The sequence below is a fragment of the Sander vitreus genome, chromosome 22 (assembly GCF_031162955.1).
Source record: "Sander vitreus isolate 19-12246 chromosome 22, sanVit1, whole genome shotgun sequence".
NCBI lineage: Eukaryota > Metazoa > Chordata > Actinopteri > Perciformes > Percidae > Sander > Sander vitreus.
Genome location: NC_135876.1, coordinates 23,824,126 through 23,842,706, shown reverse-complemented (window position 1 = coordinate 23,842,706; position 18,581 = coordinate 23,824,126). Strand labels below are relative to the sequence as shown.

At 40.9% G+C, this 18,581-nt stretch overlaps 2 protein-coding genes across 4 annotated transcripts; one reads left to right on the top strand and one right to left on the bottom strand.

The window, feature by feature from the left end:
- Window positions 1-620: 620 nt before the first annotated feature.
- Window positions 621-9,262, bottom strand: LOC144537124 (uncharacterized). 3 transcript variants are annotated; one of them, XM_078280569.1, is made up of 2 exons: window positions 8,876-9,262; window positions 621-5,342 (listed from the first exon to the last, which is right to left on the bottom strand). In XM_078280569.1, the coding sequence occupies exons 1-2, from the start codon at window positions 9,158-9,160 to the stop codon at window positions 4,200-4,202; spliced, it is 1,428 nt and encodes a 475-aa protein (XP_078136695.1). In that variant the 5' UTR covers window positions 9,161-9,262; the 3' UTR covers window positions 621-4,199. The 3 variants fall into 3 exon arrangements, with proteins under 3 accessions (XP_078136695.1, XP_078136697.1, XP_078136696.1); XM_078280571.1 differs by lacking the exon at window positions 8,876-9,262 and adding an exon at window positions 8,609-8,728; XM_078280570.1 differs by lacking the exon at window positions 8,876-9,262 and adding an exon at window positions 7,827-8,118.
- A 460-nt stretch (window positions 9,263-9,722) lies between these two features.
- On the top strand, window positions 9,723-18,327 carry eif1axb (eukaryotic translation initiation factor 1A X-linked b). Its single transcript, XM_078280667.1, has 7 exons — window positions 9,723-9,894; window positions 11,052-11,135; window positions 13,352-13,455; window positions 13,664-13,714; window positions 15,325-15,406; window positions 16,769-16,860; window positions 17,107-18,327. Exons 1-7 carry the CDS (start codon window positions 9,879-9,881, stop codon window positions 17,110-17,112), a joined length of 435 nt encoding a protein of 144 aa, XP_078136793.1. The 5' UTR covers window positions 9,723-9,878; the 3' UTR covers window positions 17,113-18,327.
- Window positions 18,328-18,581: the final 254 nt, after the last annotated feature.

Here is an 18,581-nt window from a genome sequence, read left to right as displayed (position 1 = left end):
TCACATTTACGATCATATGGTAAAAAAAATAGATTTATTTTTTTTTAATCATTATTGGTGCTTATTTCTTAGAACTTAATCAGAACAGGTGAAAGTGCTTGAAATATGACAATTTTGTGTGGGAATAGCAGGTGCAGAAAGACCACACACACACACACACACACATTTATGTGTAGGGGGGGTACCGTGTGCAGTCATTGAGAATAAGTTATTTTTTTATGTTCTTCACAGAAAATGAGCCAAGGCCAATGAGTTTGAGTTAGAAGAAATAATAAACAGCATCATTTTTTCTTTTAGCAAACATTGAAAACGGGTCCCACCGACCCGAACAACACACAAGGGTTAAAGAAATGCCAATAAACCAGAGCACGTTTTCCTCCCATCCCAGAATGCTGTGTGGACTAGCCGGACCCTCCTCTGCAGCGCTGTGGAGGAAGGTCTGGCAATGGAGAATAATCAAACAGTAGAACTGAAATCCAACGGGTCTGTTTTATAACTGAACCAGTCAACAGTTTTTCATACTCTGTGCTGATGCTAAATACTATTTTGTACGGACAAATGAAAACACATTTACCGACACAGATTTTAGAGTGAGTAAAATAACTTGAGGTGAAAAGAAATCCGTGGCATTTCCCTTTTTAATGATGTGAGAAAATAAAACATGAAGATAATGTTGCAGGCACATCAAACTGTTAAAACAAAGAATTAAAAAAAATAAATGCACATTACAAAGATCTCTTTCCAAACACTTTCATTTATAAAAATAAAAAACTGATTGTTGCACTTTCATCTCAGTGTTTCTGCACCAAACTATGTTGATATTTTGGTGATTTTAGCACCTCCTTAGGGTTTTTGCTTTATATTAGTTTTACTACCTCCCATTTAATACTTTTTATCCCACTGACTGCAAAAATTGTTTTAATTCAACGTTCTCAAACCATCTCGACATACAGCATGTTATTTTTTAAATCATCGGTGGGTTTTTAAATCCACCCTTTGGCCTTAAACATGTTTTCACGTTAAAATGGAACTATTAACTGTTAATATGATGCCGATTTTAGTGTTTAACACATGGTTCCCAATCTGCAGGTTGAGACTCCTTAAGAGCACTTGTCAAACTTGAACCCGGCCCCTCACAGGTTTTTATCCGGGCCGCATATCAACGTAGGTTCACAATAAATTGAATCTAGTTGTGCGACAAACCCCAAAAAGACAGGAAACTGTTTTTACAACTGCAATTATGCGACGCTCAAAGCAGAATTTGACAGATTTGCCGACTTTCAGACTCTGAAATTCCCCCAGAAGAAGCATTCACATTCAGGCTGCAAAACGGGTCGCTTTTTAAAAACATAAGCTTGGTTTTGCTTGATTTGCTAAGGAACTTTTTTACTGACTTTTGTAGGACGTTTATGTCAACAAAAACGCAAAAAGAAAGAAGAAAGTTGGAAAAAAAAAAAAGCTACAAAAATGACGAAAAATGTGACATGCAGTAATACAGTCATCTTAATAAACTCTACATGTCTGGCCCTTGATGGGACTTTCCAGGGTGGCCCTTAGTGAACATGAGATCCCCCCCCACACAGTTTATAGGGTCTAAATTTACATCTTGAGGGGGTCACAAAATAAAATAAGGGATCATTTCTCTTACACAAAATAGTTGTGTAATTGTTGTTTTTCTTGTGAAATACTGGAAACTATCACCTCCTCTCCTCTAAAAAATGATTCAAATGAAACAATCTGAAAAGGAAACACTTATGGCCACAGTGAGATTGTAAATAACAGGGATGCACCGAATCCAGGATTCGGTTTTGGCCGAATATTGGGCTTTTTGACAGGGTTTTTTTCCCCCCACCGAACTGAACCCTACGCGCGCGACGCTGGTCGACGTAATGACGGCGGCGTTGATTACGGGAAGACATTTACGTAGGTGGAGCGTTCAATGCAGTAGGCTGAGAGGAAAGTGAAAATGGAACTGGTGAGCAGAAAAAGTGTTGTTTGGCAGTACTTTCAGTCAAAAGAAGGCCATTCAAGTCCAGCTACATGTTCAATCTGCAATGCTGATTTGTCTAGGACCCTAAACAATACACAACATCACCGCTGTTGCAACATCTGGTATGAAACATCTGGAAGAATACGAGCTGAGCATGAAGGAATCTACAGACAGCAGCCAGAATGCAGCAACTTCAGGTACGGCAAAGGAAGGACAGTCACAGCTAAAAACTGGTGTTAACCAGACGACGGATTCGGTGTTCGGTTTCAGATTGGGCAGAATCTTAACCAGTGGATTCGATATTTGGCCGAACCCCAAAAATCTGGACTCTGTGCATCCCTAGTAAATAACGATGAGTCCCAAGTATTCACGGATTTGTTTGACCGCCCAGTGTTCTGCAAGCCTAGTGGCTCCCTGGGCCTAAGTTCCCCCCGACCAGGCCTAAGACACTGGGAATTATATTTAAAGTATTTTTAAGACGTTTTTTTTAAAAATACAGTTACAGGGGGCGGCTCGGTGGGAAACTGAGACAATAGCCGCTTTGCGACCGGAGGGTTTTTTGCAGTTCCTAGAACATAACGTTCCTAGAAGCCTTTTCCCCCCTCTGGCCAGTTCCTGTAACTCTTTCAGCTCCTACTTCAGGGCAGGGGCTTTTCACTTTCCCCATTTCCCGCATAGTGGTGGTTAGATGGCTGTGTTATAATAACAAAAGGTCAGTTCCTATGGCCACTTGGCCAGTGTGAATGCAAATGGAAACCGGTTTTGGGGTAGAGTAGTTAGTAGAACTGTTTAGAAGTGGACTGTTCCTATAACCACGTTCCTGGAACTACTTGGTCGGAAAGAGGCTATATTGTCATCTTTATTTACAGTTAGCTTTCAGCACTGACTTAATGTAGGGCCCTATGGAATCTGGGTTTAGCGATTCTGTTATCACAGAAACTATTGGGCTCTACATCAATGCTCTGGGACTGGCCCACAGCCGAGGCCCTCGCTGCCAGCTGGCTTCACAACTTTTCTGGGCAAAACACTGACTTTCACTTATTTATGTATCCATTAGTGTATTTTTTAGTTAATTTATAACTGCCACTTTGGATCCTTTGATTTCAAAGTGATTTCTCCCTCAAATACTGGCATTGGCCTTTACATCGGCTACTTTGGTGTCCTTGTTTAGTTTTCCACCACCTGCACATTCAAAAAACCTCTTATGGAAGCTAATAATACTAACAGTAATATTAATACTGAGATCATTTTCTTACAACTAAAATGGAAGAAAACCTGCAGATGTTTACAGATGAAAACAAAGCTGTGAACAGGAAGTTTTTTTCAGAATAAAATCTGACTTCAAACCAGCGACATGTAAACATCCCCACTTTAAATGATCCTCCTGTGTGCTGCAGGATGATATATACTCTCTCTACTGTAACTGGAATAACTCGTGAGTAATACAGAATGTACAGTATTTACACACACACACACACCTTTTACAACCTGAGTCTTATTTACATTGGCAACTATTTTGATACTAAATTAAAACGTTTTTTTGGACATTTCTTTAACCGAAAACACCAACACATCATCTGGTTTCACCTCCTCTACAGTCAGTCTTGGTTAAAAAATATTATAAACTTTGATTTGAGTTTTGAACTGTTGGTCAAACAGAACATTTAAAGATGTCACTGTAACAGGATTTCTTTTTTTTTTCAACAAGATCATTTCAATTTCATTTAGTGTCAAATCATCACAGGACACTTTCCAGATAGGAAAAGGGGGTCTAGACCACACTCTATAATTTGCAGAGACCCAACGATTCCCTCCAGATTTTCCTCGCGGCGGCGAGGAAAATAATGAAAGTATCTGAGAGTCGTATTGATCCTTTTACCGGACTCGAAGCAAGGAAGAGAATTAGCAGACGTCCCAAAATGTCAAACTAAATCCTTTTTACATGAAGCTTTCCTTCCATCCCCGTGGAGACCACCGTTAAAAAAACTATTTCCTCCACAATGACGAGGACGATGCTCAAGGTAGAAGACCCCACCAAACTGCACAAGTTATGGACAACTTGAGGCAGATTCTGAGATTTAAAAACAAAAACAAATAATTGTCTACAGTTACAGTTCAGAACAGTCAAAGGTGCATAAAAGTCAGACATGTCTGACAAAGAGGAGCTCACTATTTAGTCTAAACAGACAGAACTCAAACAACAATCGTGTCAGAAGTCCGAGTCGTCTGTGGCAGAGTTATCGCCGTTGGCCGAGACTCCGAGCGCCTGCGGGGGGTTTTCACCAGACTCCTCCTCCTGCTGCTGCTGCTGCTTCTTCTTGTCGTGGTTCTTGATGTGAATAAGCAGACCCCTCGACGTCATTTCGTAAATCTGACACTTGGCGCAGTGGTGTGGCGACACGCCAACGTGCCTGAACTGATCGGCCAGGTACGTCACGATCGACTGGAAGCCTTTGTTACAGATGTGGCAGCGAGGGATGACGCCCGGGTGCTCCGTCTCCAGGTGACTCTTCAGACCACACCTCGACCCTTTGTACCCCCTCTTCCCCGCCTCCGCCTCGTTTTCCGCCTCCGCCGGGCAGAGGTGGCAGGTGAACACGGCGGCCTTGTTGGCGTGGCGTTTCGTGTGCCGGTCCAGTTCAATCTGAGTGCGAACCGAGCGCTGGCACGGCGTGCAGAAGAACTTCTTATTCGTGTCCAGGTTGTGCATGTGTTTTAAATGCACGGCCAAACCCGAGCCTCTCTTAAAGAACTTGCCGGGCGGCGGGCACAGCGTGCACACCAGCTGACTCTGACCCACGCCCGAGTTCATCCCCATCACGTCGCTGTAGTGCTCTCCGAGCTCCAGCACACTCTTATTGCTCAGAACCTCCTCCTCTTTTTCCTCCTCCGCGATCAGCTTCCTCTTCTGCCCCGCGCTGGTTCTCGGCCTCGGCACCGTAGACGGTTTGGGCAACACGGGTAGAGGAGCTCCGGCGCTCTCTCTCACCACGGGATGTGTAATTATTGACTTTTTGGCCGGGAGCGATTTGTCCACAGACATCGTGAACTGGTAGCTCTCTCCCTCCTCTTCGGGATTTGAATACTCGATGACGTAAACGCCGTCTTCTTCTTCCTCTTCCTCCGCCGCAGGCATCAAGTACTCCACCTCATAGCACTGTGCGGCGTCTTTTACCTTCCCCCCGTCTTGACACTGTTCCTCCGCAATGTGTGTGTCGTCTATTCTCACCACTGTTATCTGGTCCATCCCGCCTGTGCCTGCACCGTCCCAGTTTCCATTTCCTGACACGACTGAAGAAGACGTCGCTTTTCCTGCAGGCCCGCCTCCAACCGCCGGGTGTTCAGAAGACGTCTAACACGAGAAAAACAGGCACCGGAATCATTCAGTCATCAGAATACACGTTTGATTGTGTGAAACATGTTGAAATCATTGTTTGACATGTCAGCGTGTCACCCCACCGCTGCACCGAGTCTCAGATCTATAAAATGACTGAGGGGGGTTGGAGTATTCATTAGTTGATCAACAGAAAATTAATTGGCAACTATTTTGATGATTATATAATAATGTAAAAGGCGAAGTCAAATACAGGTTCCAGCCTCTCACATGTGAATGTGAAAGGAGGAGGGAGATAAGGAAGGAAGAATGGAGGGAGGGAGAGAAGGAAGGATGTAAGGACGTTAAGAATAGGGATCGACCGATATGGATTTTTTTAGTGCCGATACTGATTTTTTTTTTTCCTTCGTCAGCCTTAGCCGATGACCGATACGGGCTGCCGATTTGCCGATATTTGGAGCCGAAACGGCTTTTGCTCCCTCAATTTACATCATAAAAATGTAAACCCTGCCACACTGGATTTGTTTTTGGAATCTGCTCTGTCATTTCTTTTAAAAATAAACAAAAAACACAGATCAGTGTCACTTCTGCAATCATCTTACATTCATATCACCCAAATGATGTGAGCAATGTGCATCATATGGATGGGTGCACTGCATATGGTTAACTGAGCAAGGCTGAAAGGCTTTCATCAACATCTACAACACAGCCTTGATGATGCACTGCTTGCTGACATATTATAAGACTAGCGTTGGGCATCGAGAACCGATTCCTACTTGGAATCGTTTCAAAAATTACGATTCCATCGGAATCATTTCTTTATTGGAATAGTTTGGAATCGTTTAGAGGATTTGGTTTCAAATCCGATCATCGCTTCCCAATTTAACATGTGCAAGTTTTGGTTTCCATGGCGACCAGGCGCTTGTTGTGTTGCAGCCTTGGAGCACAGTAAGCAGCACTCCAGTCTGGCTTTATTTTACGTTGAAAAAGCTGTAAAACTGCAATCCACCGTTGACTCAAAATAAAACGTTCCTCTTATTTGTGAAAATAGGCATGTGACCCGTTCCAACTCCACCCCTCAAAGAATCAGAATCGTTAAAATCTAAACGATGCCAAACCCTATATAAGACAGATATAATCAGGTCATCACAAAATGTCCTTTGTCAACACATTTAAATAATTTAAGAGAACCATAAACCTGAAAAGTAGCCATTGAAATAGAGTGCTTGATTTGCAATTTAAGACTGCCATGGTGCTGGAAGCCTGCCAGGCTTCCAGCACCAGCACTCTGCTAGTGGGGGAGGGGCAGGGCATGGTCTGTACGTGAACTGCAGCGTCTTTAGCAACATAGAGCTGCCTGTGGACGCCTGTCTGTAAATAATGCCCGGGAAAAAAAACTATCGGTGAACGTATCACTGCCGATACACGTAAAAAAAATATCGGCCCGATCTATTGGCCAGCCGATAAAATCGGTCTATCACTAGTTAAGAATGAAGGAGGGAGAGAGGGAAGTAAAGATGACACAAAAGAGAAAAAAAGAAAGAAACGAGGACAACTGGAGGGAGGGAAGGAAGAAATGATCAGAGGAAAGGAAGGACAGAAGAAGATTAGAGATTGAAAAATATGGAAACTGAATATCTTTGGGTTTTGTAACAATCAATCTGAAGATGATTTGGCTTAGGGAAATTGTGTTTACATTACCTTGTAGTTCAATCTGTGTTACTTAAGTCACTTTATTATTTGGGATGAAAGATTGTGAACTAACAACAGATATATTTTGTGTTTTCAGGTTTTTCACGCAATTATAAAACTCAGAAGATTGTTGCCTTTTCATGTTTATGTATTTCTATTACCCTGTAATGTTATGTTGAAGTAGCCCCACTATGTTATGTTCTTTTGTTGTGATGTTTGTATTTTAAATTGTTTTATATAGGGCTGCAACCAACGATTATTTTCATAGATTGATTAATCTGTTGATTTCTTTCTCGATTAATCGATTAGATGTTTGGTCTCTAAAATGTCAGAAAATTGTGAAAAATGTGGATCAGTGTTTCCCAAAAAGCCCGAGATGACGTCCTCAAATGTCTTGTTTAGTCCACAACTCAAAGATATTCAGTTTACTGTCACAGAGGAGAGAAGAAACTAGAACATATTCACATTTAACAAGCTGGAATCAAATCATTTTTACTTTTGTCTGAAAAAAGATTACTCAAACCGACCAAAATAGTTGGCGATTAATTTAAGAGTTGACAACTAATCGATTAATCGTTGCAGCTCTAGTTTTATGAAAGAAGGATAAACAGATTAAATCACAACAGTCTTTAATTAAAAAAATAATAATTATTAAAAGAAAGGTCATATAAAAAGGTTAAAAACACGTTGACACATTGCAACCCTTCTAATCTGGTAAAACCTCCTTTTATAACAAGAACACCACATATAATATTGTTCCAGAGAGGAGCAGCAACACTTTATTTCTGTTTTAAATACATGTTCACTCACCATGATGCTGCAGCTGAAGTCAGCCATCACAGCAGACCCCGTTAATCAGGTTGGAAACAAAACTGCAGCTAGCTTAGCAACAACGTAGCTAACGCGACTGCAAGTTACAGCCGGAAAACTATGTATTTATTTTAACTTTGAACCACTTGGCAATGTGTCGGTAGAAACGCACATCTAAATGTTTAGAAACAGGAGATAGGAAAGCTTTTACTCGCCGCAGGAGGGTAGCTCTCAATCACACACAAAATGTCTATTTTCTTTCTGGGGAAATCAAAACATCAACAGCGCATCGGAGCTGCTTCCGCCCCCTGGCGGCGCGGAGGAATACAGCGCTAAACCAAAGACGTTATAACAACAATATAGGCCTAAGTATATTCAAAACAGCAAAAATAAATTGACAACACATAAATACATAGATAAATAAAAATAATTAAAAATAAAATTAAGAGTGCATAATACATACATAATCACTATAAAAATACTTAATGGAGCACTCCGGTCGATTTCAACACGTAGCTCTGTTTGTGGTCACGAGTGAGTCAGTAGCGAGAACAACGAAAATAATTGGTGTTGCCTACACCGAGTTATGCTCCTGCTAGAGTTCGGCTGAAACAGGGCAGGTTTTAAACGTGCTTTTAGCCTCTTAACATGTTCGAGATGTCATTACAAGTCCCTAGCCATGTTAACTGATTCCTTCCGACTGAACACAGTAAATTTGGCTGCACTAGATGTGAAAGAAATGCATAAAAGTTGTGCTAATTCAGCCAGTGCACATAGCCTACCTCTGTTTAGTCCGGTGAAGTCCACACAAGTCGACTGTCGAAATCATACAATCCAATATTCCAAAACGTTTTCCACCAAAAAACGATGGTCAGGAATTGCCGTGGTTATGTCCATAGCAGAGCCATAGAGATATAAATAGAGATAGTCTTTCTCTATCACTCTGGTCCATAGTAAGGAGTATGTAGCAACATAGTAGCCTGACATCACAACAGAGCCTGCACAGGAAAATCAAGGGAAATCTTAATAAGAAATCATAAAGACGTTACCTCCAATTTGTCTGCAGTTGGTCCTTTGGCTTTTGGAATGGCATTTCCCTTCAGATGCCGGCACTTGTGGCTCTTTTCGATGAAGTCGCCCTCATCAAAATGTTCGCTGCAAACACGGTAATCTATCTCACGTAATGTTCGCAAAGAAGTTCGCACATCAACCTGAAGTGCAACCAGCCACAGCGGTAAAGTCTCCCGGTTGCAGATGGGTAGACGGTGAAAGCTCAAGCACAAATAGCTCTTCATTTTGTTGCCGCAATTTGGAAAGGCACAAACTCGAACCATTTTCTCAGATTCCTCCTGACCTAACTATCACTCTGATCTAACTCAAAGCTCCGCTCTTCGATCTCCTCTCTGATGTCGCCGACAGTCTCCACTGTTGTGTAGCTACCCATGAGCACGCGCGAGAACTCAAGCCTTGTTGGAGCTGTGCAGGGCTCAGTTGTGATCACCATAGATATATATAGTGATCACCTTCAGGGAGTCAATGTAACAGTCCTCAATTAGATTTTTGTACCCAGCCAAATACATCATTGTATCACACATCATTCATAGTTTAAGATCCTATCGGTGGTCTTTTTTTCTAGCAGATCCAAGTAATTGAATAAATAATACAGATCAACAATTTACTTATTATCTTAGCCTTACTTAATATGGTGGAGAAGATTTAGGTTTAGTTTGTTTTTATTTATCATTTAATTATTTGAAAACGTATGAAAATGTATTTGTTATGTTTTTGGGTATTGTACATATTAGATATTCTGATTCATACTCCATACCAGTTGGGGGCGGTAATGCGCAAAATCGTTGTTTGCCAACCGTCATAGAAGAATGTCTTGGCAGGCGCATGCGCAAACCGGCGGAGCGAATCAGCGGTGACTTGCTAGGTTCTCGTAGCGTTCAGTTTAGATTTGTGCTTTTCGCTGACTGTCGTACACAGTTATTGTTTTACCGTGAGTCGTTTCTACCGAGCGGGATTAACGTGACCGAGGCGTGAAGGAATATGCCCAAAAATAAAGGTAAGAGCCTGGGAGAGACGTGTCTTTAAGTGTTGTTAATTGTCTGTCGAGCCCGCCGTAAAGGCACACGCAGTGAAAACGTGACACCGAACAGCTAACGCGAGTTAGCAACACGAACGAGTCCTTTTTAACAGCTGCCAACGGTGTCTCAGTGTAACGTACTCCTTAAACAACAGTTCTGCTTAGGTTAAAGTTAAGCTAGTTTAGTTTATTAAAAGTTGTTCAACGCTTTGTGACTGCTAGCCAGCTAATAGCTACCTACAATACTTGGCACTTTAATCCCGTTGGTAGCTGACACAGCTAACTAGCTAGCTAGCTAGTTGCTAGGTAAACCCCACCCGGTGTGGCCCGTGACGTCTGAGACTTTTATTTCTTAAATTATTTTTTTTCGATGTTATATCTAAAAGTATCCTCTGGTGCTGTAGATCTACTGAAGAATGTGTGGAACTATTGATATTGGTTGAACTAATATATATGGTATGGAAACCCGTTTCCGCTAATGTGATGGGGAAAAAAGATAGCTAAGTAACGTGAAGTCGTTACAATGAGTTAGTATCTCAAAATATTGAGTAACTTTCTCAAATGAGTTGGTATCTAACTAACTTTTTATTTCTGTGGACTAGAAGAGAGAATTTCCCATCTGTTTTCACTGTTACAGCAGCAGTACACTAAACAAAGTGTGTGTGTATGTATGTATGTATGTGTGTGTGTATATATATAAAGAACACCAGAATTGATATAATAAAGTATGCCCTTTAAACGTTCATACAGCTGTAGAGAATGTAAATGTGAGTGCAGTTACAGTTAGTAGTGAGTCCAGAGGGACTTAAGCAGCCTTCCAGTCCACTGATGTCCATTCAGCAACGTTTGGGGAAGTAAAAAGTACAATATTTCTATCCCTCTGAATTGAGGTGAAGTGGAAGTAGAAAAAGACATGAAGAGAGAAAGTAAAATACAAGTACCTCAAATGTGTACTTAAGTACAGTACTAGAGTAAATGTACTGTTCACATGCCGGTTATCTGTGGAGTAAGTGTGTCAACCAGAGACTTGCATGACGAGAAGTAGACTTAACTGGAACCGAGTTATCTCAGTGAATGTAATCCATAAAAATATGAATGGACAACTTGAACTGATATCTTCCTGTCTGTGGTTATAGGTAAAGGAGGAAAGAATCGGCGACGTGGAAAGAATGAGAATGAGTCCGAGAAGAGAGAGCTGGTGTTCAAAGAGGACGGACAGGGTGAGTAAAGTTACACCAAAGACAGTCAACCCAAGATCCATCTTTTCGCTGCAGGATGGGTGCTTAGTAAGGGTTTGAATATTCACTGGTCTCGCGATTCATTTCGATTATGATTATCCCGATGCATCACGATGCACCACCTCCTCAATGTTAGTATATATTGCTACACATGGTTTTCATCAACAAATTCAAGCAATCGGATGTATATGAACTCCTTTTTATTGCATCTGCTCTTAAAAAAAGACACTTTCTAAATGTAGCGGAGTCTGAACAGAGCTGACAACAGACAAACTAAAAAAAAAAGCAGCAACCGGAAAATCAACAAGCAACATCAGTAGGCAATAATCAATTATGGTCTGTCACTGTATCGATGCAGAATCGAGAAGAAGAACTCTGGTCGGTCATTTACATTGAGTAAAAACTGTGGGGAAAAAAACAAGCTAACTTTCACATAGAGTAGTAGTAGAGCCGAAAAGCTCAGTCAGTCATCAGAAAATGAACTGGGAACAATTTGGATAATTGTTTAATTTAATCTTCCATTAGGGCTGCCCCCTCTTAGTCGACTAATCGGTCGTTTATTCTTACTCGACTAAGATTTCTTTACTCTATTAGTCATGACTTATTTCCAAGAAACGTATGAGCACATCTCTGGTAAACACAAGATTTAAAATGGTGCTTTTGCATGATTGTTTGTGGAGAAACTGTTTTACAGATCTGTCGATTAAATCAACTTCTCGATTAGTCGTCAAAATCAAATGAGCGTTAGTCGACTAAGAATTTCTTTAATCGAGGACGGCTCTAGATTCCAGTGTCTCATATGTTCTGCTTTTCTTTTATTACTGTAAACTGAGTATCTTTGGGGTTTTGGACGGTTGGTACGAAAAAAGCAATTTGATAATGGTTTGTTTCAGTCATTCATCAAACAAGAATGCTAAACATTTTCTTCTCCGTCCAGTGTAGGGCTGCAGCAATTATAGAATGATGGTATTGTTAATTTGCTATTACAGCAGCAGTGTGTAGCGTTGAAAACAAATCACAAGATTATGGGAAGAGTTTGCGGTTTCTAAGACCCTAAAAAAAATCAGAATAATAAAACCCAACCTGCAGATTCAGTTACGTACCTTAAAGGGTAAATAACTGACTCAGCAGTGCTGTTTAAAGTGAAGGATTGTTTGACAAGCCGCAGGCATTGTTACAGAGAGCCTTCTCACTAGACGGTAGCGTCAGCCTGCAGCGAGAACTGTTCAGAACTTTGCCTGCAGTGCTCGAGCTGCCAAAATCCCTCTTAGGCATTAAAGTAAACCCTTGCTGGTGTAAGGAAAACCTTTTAAGTAGTGAAGGCAAAGCTTACTTAATGCACACAGACTGTGTGTTTTAGAGCAGAAGTTATAAATATTGTGATAACCACAGAATCTTCTTAGAATATTTATATTTATGTATCACATTTTCTGCTGAAACTCATCTTAATTCGTTGTACATCATAATGGAGGTTAAATATTTCAGACATTCAAGAAGAAATCTAAGGACTTGTTTGTGTAATTAATTTAGTCAACACAATTGGGCTTTTTTCAGGGAGCAGCACAGAATTCACGTGAAAAGAAGTTAGTTAAGACCAGGATTATGCCGTTTCCACTTGTTTTTTTTGTTGCAGAAGCTCTCCTTTTCTTTCTCTACTGGCCTTTTTTATTCTGTACAACTACAACAGTAGAACCTTCTTATTCAGACTCCAGGGACAATGAGGCCTCTTCTGTTTCCATCCCTCGGCTCTTTCTGCCTTCAGCTTATCTCTTTTATGTGAAATTATATTTCCAGACTTGCAGGAAAATTTGGTATAAGTTGTCGCACACTGTGGCTTTGGCCTATAAATCCGAAAGGTGTTTTCAAGTTATAATTTATTCTCATAAACTAGACGCTTTCCCACAGGAAATTGATTAGGGGAGGTGGTGAGCGCTGCCCATAAATGTAGTTACTAGAATAGTTTAAACACTCACCTTACACCTTAAAATGTCACCTTTGCTGTGTGATTTAACACCACTTTGCATGTTGCCCAAATCTTATAATATATATCATACAAATGTTAGAATTGTAGCAGAGCTAATGTGTTTATTTCAAGTGAGGCAAGACACCTGTTAGACGGCGCTTGGTTTGTGTAAGTGTCCCGATCTGTCATTTCATCACGTTGGTTTAACAGTCGTTTGCTCTCTTGTGTCTTCCAGAATATGCTCAGGTGATTAAAATGCTGGGGAACGGACGTCTGGAGGCCATGTGCTTTGACGGAACCAAGCGGCTTTGCCACATCAGAGGAAAACTCCGGAAAAAGGTAGGAATGTCCTGACCGTCCCCCCCCCCAACCAGTCCACACAGGAAACCTCCTAACGCGATGCTGAGTCGGCGTGTTCTCAATGGTCAGTCAGCCCCCGTTCGTGCGGCAGCGTGGACTCAATTGACCGTGTGTGTGTGAGGTCACAAAGTGCAGTGTGTTACTGTATGACATGGGGTAATCTCTGCTCTGTTTTGTTTCCCTCTAGGTTTGGATTAACACGTCGGACATCATCCTGGTCGGACTGAGAGACTACCAGGTGTGTTTGTCGCTCACACACGACACAGAACAGACTGTTAACCCTTTTGCATTTAACATTTTAAGGGTTTTCTGTGCTCTGACATGGAAGAAGGAATAGTTACTGACAAACATCTGAAATCATCAATCAGTTTGAAGTTTAACAAAAACTAATCCTATTACATATAAAGGAACAAGGCAACTCGGATATTTTAGATTTTTTTTGACACAGCGTTGCAAATAAAAACGTTGCTAGTTGTTCTTGTGGACTCCTGTTTAGTTAGATCTGAACTTTTAAAAGCAAGTATAAAGGGGATATTTGGTCTTGTTTTTACCAGTTAATCTCTTAAAATCAAGAAAAAGCACACACTAGATGATAAATACTAGGTGCAGGACAGAAGAACGTGTAGAACACTGAGAAACGGAGTCTGCACACTAGATAATGCTCCCATGAAACGTATATTTATTTAATTACCACCTAGGTCTGAAGAAGAGCAGGATGCTCAAAACAATTTATTAAATATGTTTTATTGGAGCATTGTGCGGCTTCTTTATTTCTCAGACTTAATCTCTGTAATCAAACCATTTCTGTCTGGAGAAAAATATTCATACTTTTCTTTCATCCTGTCATGATTATTGTAACTGTATCAAGCATTCAGCAAAACACTATTTTTTTCAGTTGATACAAAATAAAGCTGCTCAGCTTTTAACCGAAAATAAGAGACCAGATACTTCTAGATCACAATTTATCATTTACAAGGTATTCAATTATGAAAACTTATTAAAGCTCTTCTCACAAGGGCTGTGTATTGGCAAGAATCTGGCGATACAATACGTATCACGATACATAGGTCACGATTCAGAATATTGCAATACTGTGCATAAGGCGATATATTGGGATAGTATAATTTTAGAAAAACTAATATTTAAAAAAAGACATGATGTTCATAAAAGCCAAAGAAGTTTACTTTAGGTAAACAATTCAGTACACAGAAACTCAAACTGCCAGTTTGGGATTGTGGTTCCCAGGTTCTTAGTGAGCTAATGTTTATATGCTAAAGTAGGCCAAAGTTCAGCCATAGCTACGTTGTTAGCTTCTAGCAAAAAGTCAGGCACTGCTAGGCAAGGACACTAGTGGTGCGTCTCAGCATAAACGTGAACCACTGTCTTGCATGAATATTTTTGCACGTAGACTAAAAACAAACTATATTGCAAAATAAAATATTGCGATACTCAAGTGTATCGATTTTTTTATTTATTTTTTCTTCTTACACCCCTACTTCTCACAGTTCCCTGCAAGTCTAGATTTACTACCAAGGGTGACCGTTCTTCTGCTTTCTGTTCACAGTTCGCACCAATACATCAGTATTGTCCATTAAATGTCAGCTAAAAACGCTCCGGTTTGAATTGTCGTTTAGTTGTGTTGATTACTGTATCTTGCTATATATTAAAGGATATCATTGTATCTATAGCTGTACATTCACACCATTTTTCATTCCTGTAATCAGGTGTTTGTACAGTCATCTTCAGTTGATCCTTCTATGTCATTTGGTCTCATTTATTTACCTCTTATCATTAAAACACTCAAACATTGTAACCCTAAACACTGCAATACCACAACTTCTGTTTCAGGACAACAAAGCTGATGTCATCCTCAAGTACAACGCAGACGAGGCTCGCAGTTTGAAAGCCTACGGAGAACTGCCAGAGCACGGTGAGTTAAACCAACGCCACAGCTGCTGGATCCAAAAACTGAACATAACTGTAATGAAACAAGTCCAGGAACGTTCCCGTTAAGGAAGGCTGAAATTGGTGAAATAATGCGTGCCGTTTCTGACGGCCCTGACCTTCATTACAACGGTTTATCTCTAAAGGTGCGGATATACTCGCGCTCGACACCGTGCGCAGGCCGCCGTAGATGGCGCGCGCCCTACGAGCACGCATGGAGAAGTTTATGCTCAACGCATTGTTCGTTGCAGTACTCAACGAAACACCAGAGGTCATACAGACAAAATAATCTGTGAATGAGCAAGAAGTAGTAGAGAAGAAGAAACCGGACGTTAAGGAAAGCAGGCTGCCTGGCAACAGTAGTAAACACATCCACGTTAAAACATTACATTTATCTACTCTAATCATTAACGTGACTGCTTATCTCCAAATCGAAATGACTGTCTGCCTGTAACACTGTGAAGAACACTCTTTACATTAAGCCGTTTTTAGCTTTGATAAAACAATCATGTTTTTCCACACTCTCCTGCTAAATGTTTTCTCTTTTCCCAGAGTGCTGTCTCTCTCTAAACAAGGGCTGTGTATTGGCAAGAATCTGGCGATACGATACGTGTCACGATTCAATATATTGCAATATATTTCGGTACTGTGCGTAACATTGGGATTTTTTTTTAAGTATCATTTTAGAAAAACTAATATTTAAAAAAAGACATGATGTCCATAAAAGTCAAAGAAGTTTACTTCAGGTAAACAATTCAGTACACAGAAACTCAAACTGCCAGTTTGGGATTGTGGTTCCCAGGTTCTTAGTGAGCTAATGTTTATATGCTAAAGTAGGCCAAAGTTCAGCCATAGCTACGTTGTTAGCTTCTAGCAAAAAGTCAGGCACTGCTAGGCAAGGACACTAGTGGTGCGTCTCAGCATAGCCATCTAATAGGTGGTTTAAACACACATGATTTTTTTTCTTACACCCCTACTCTAAAAACATATTTCAGGCTGTTTGACTCCCTGTGTTCTGTACATGGAGAATAACAGACAAACCTGTTCTTCCCGGCCAACGGTGTTGAACTGAAAGCGCAGTGGGCGCGTAGTTACAAAAAATCAGAGGTGCATGACCACGCGCCGCGACAACTTGCGTGGCCTTTACGCGCTGGAAACGACAGCCGTGGTGACATCATTTCATGGCGCGCGCCCCTCGCCCTGAGAACACCGCGGCTACCGTAAACCTAGCTTAACAAGCCGTATTCCCTAAATCATTTCACACATTGTATTTGAAATATTTTCCGTTTTATGAACACGAGTAGTATTTTCCTTTCTAACACTTTCCTGTCCGCCTTCTTTCTCACAGCCAAAATCAACGAGACAGACACCTTCGGGCCCGGAGACGACGACGAGATCCAGTTTGATGACATTGGTGACGATGATGAGGACATTGATGATGTAAGCTCCTTTCATTTTCTAAAGAACTGTTCCTGGGCGTCTATAGTCAATACTATTGGCAGCATGACACCTATCCCTGTTTGCAGCCCTTTTCCTAACACGATAAAAGCTGGATAATAATCTTCAGTGATGAAAACTGAATGAAGCAAATGAACAGAAACTCCAATAATTTCCTTTTTAAAGCATAAAATAAAATTTTAAAAGGGCAGAATTGAAGTTATAAAACCTGTTTTCTCTCTTTTACAGATCTAAAGACCTGCTACTGGAGAGGGAAGGTGGGATTTTACTAGAGATGCTCCAATTGGAATATTTTGAGCCAATACATCGCACCGATTATGATTTTTTTTTTAAGATCAGCCTATGCCAACCCAATAGTTTATTAATATACAGTATGTTTCGATTGATTCCAGTTTAACCATCAGTAGACGTCTTTGTTGTTGTTTTTGAGAACTTTAAGTGCATTCATTTCACGTATGGGGAAGAAACAACACCAGTACTTTATAGTTTATTGTTGACATGAATGAATACGGGATGCTGCTTTAGTGCGACTGTCTCGAGTTATTACGTAGCGACTGGAGGGCGATGCAGCAGGCTGCCTGGGGACTGAATGATGACGCAAGACAGTTTGCTTTCTCTGCCTTCATGCGGTTGGATTGGAGAATTTAGGCTGATCACCAGCATCATATTTAGGGTGAATATCCAAAGCATTGCTAGATTTTCACATTTTTTGTTTTGAACATCATCCGTCAGACTTTTAAAAAAATGTATTTATATTGATTTCACACTAAGTGGAATTTAGCAAGTACAGAATCTCTGGATTCATGAATAAAAAGATAAACCATTTTGTGTTTTCCTTCGGCAGTCTGTATCATTGTAGCCTGGGAGACAGTTTATACAGTTTTAGGCAGTTTGAAAGCTGTTTATAAATGATAAAAGAAAGCGAACATTTGAGTATGGCTCTATCTTTTTGTTTACTTCATATTCCACTGACATCGTATTACAATGAACTATTTTTTCGTTTTGGATTCAACCATGGCCTGAATGAAGGCGATCTCTCTCTCCTCTTGAATTTAAAAGAAGAATCAAAATGTATTTTTCTATTGTTTCCCTTATTTGTGTTTTCTGTGCGTTTGTGTTTCCGTGTTCTGTTTTGGACTCTTTGCTGCTCGCTCGTTCTGTGGCTGCAACACACCGTCATGGTCTCTCTAGACCAGCGGTTCCCAAACCTTTCTTCTGCCAACACAACCTCAGTCGCTAAAAAAAAAAAACAGATATACAGTAGTTTATTTTCCTTCTTACCCCCTCTGGAAACTGCCCCATGTTCCCTGAGGGGGCCCAGCACCTCAGTTTGGGAACCGCTGCTCTGGACTTCATGGGTCCGGTCGCTGCTGTTGCTGTAACTCTGAATTAATAAAAAATGTACTATGATGTTTGAAGGCTGAGTTTCCAATAAAGATCTTAACTCCACTGACCTGGCATAGTGATTTTTGGAGCGCTACGCGCACTTCCTGTGCCGGTCTGAAAGTGGCGAGGTTGAGCTAAAGTAGAAGGACGTGTCTGATGAAGCGGCCTCTCGCCCTTCAGAGCTCCAAGTCCAGAACATCCGGGGCTGTTGGGTGTTGACGGGGCACAATATGTCTGTCCTGATACTATTTCTGTTAGAAAAAAAACTTTATTAGCCGATGTGTCCTTGAGCAAAGTGCTAAAGCTGCAGGCCCCCG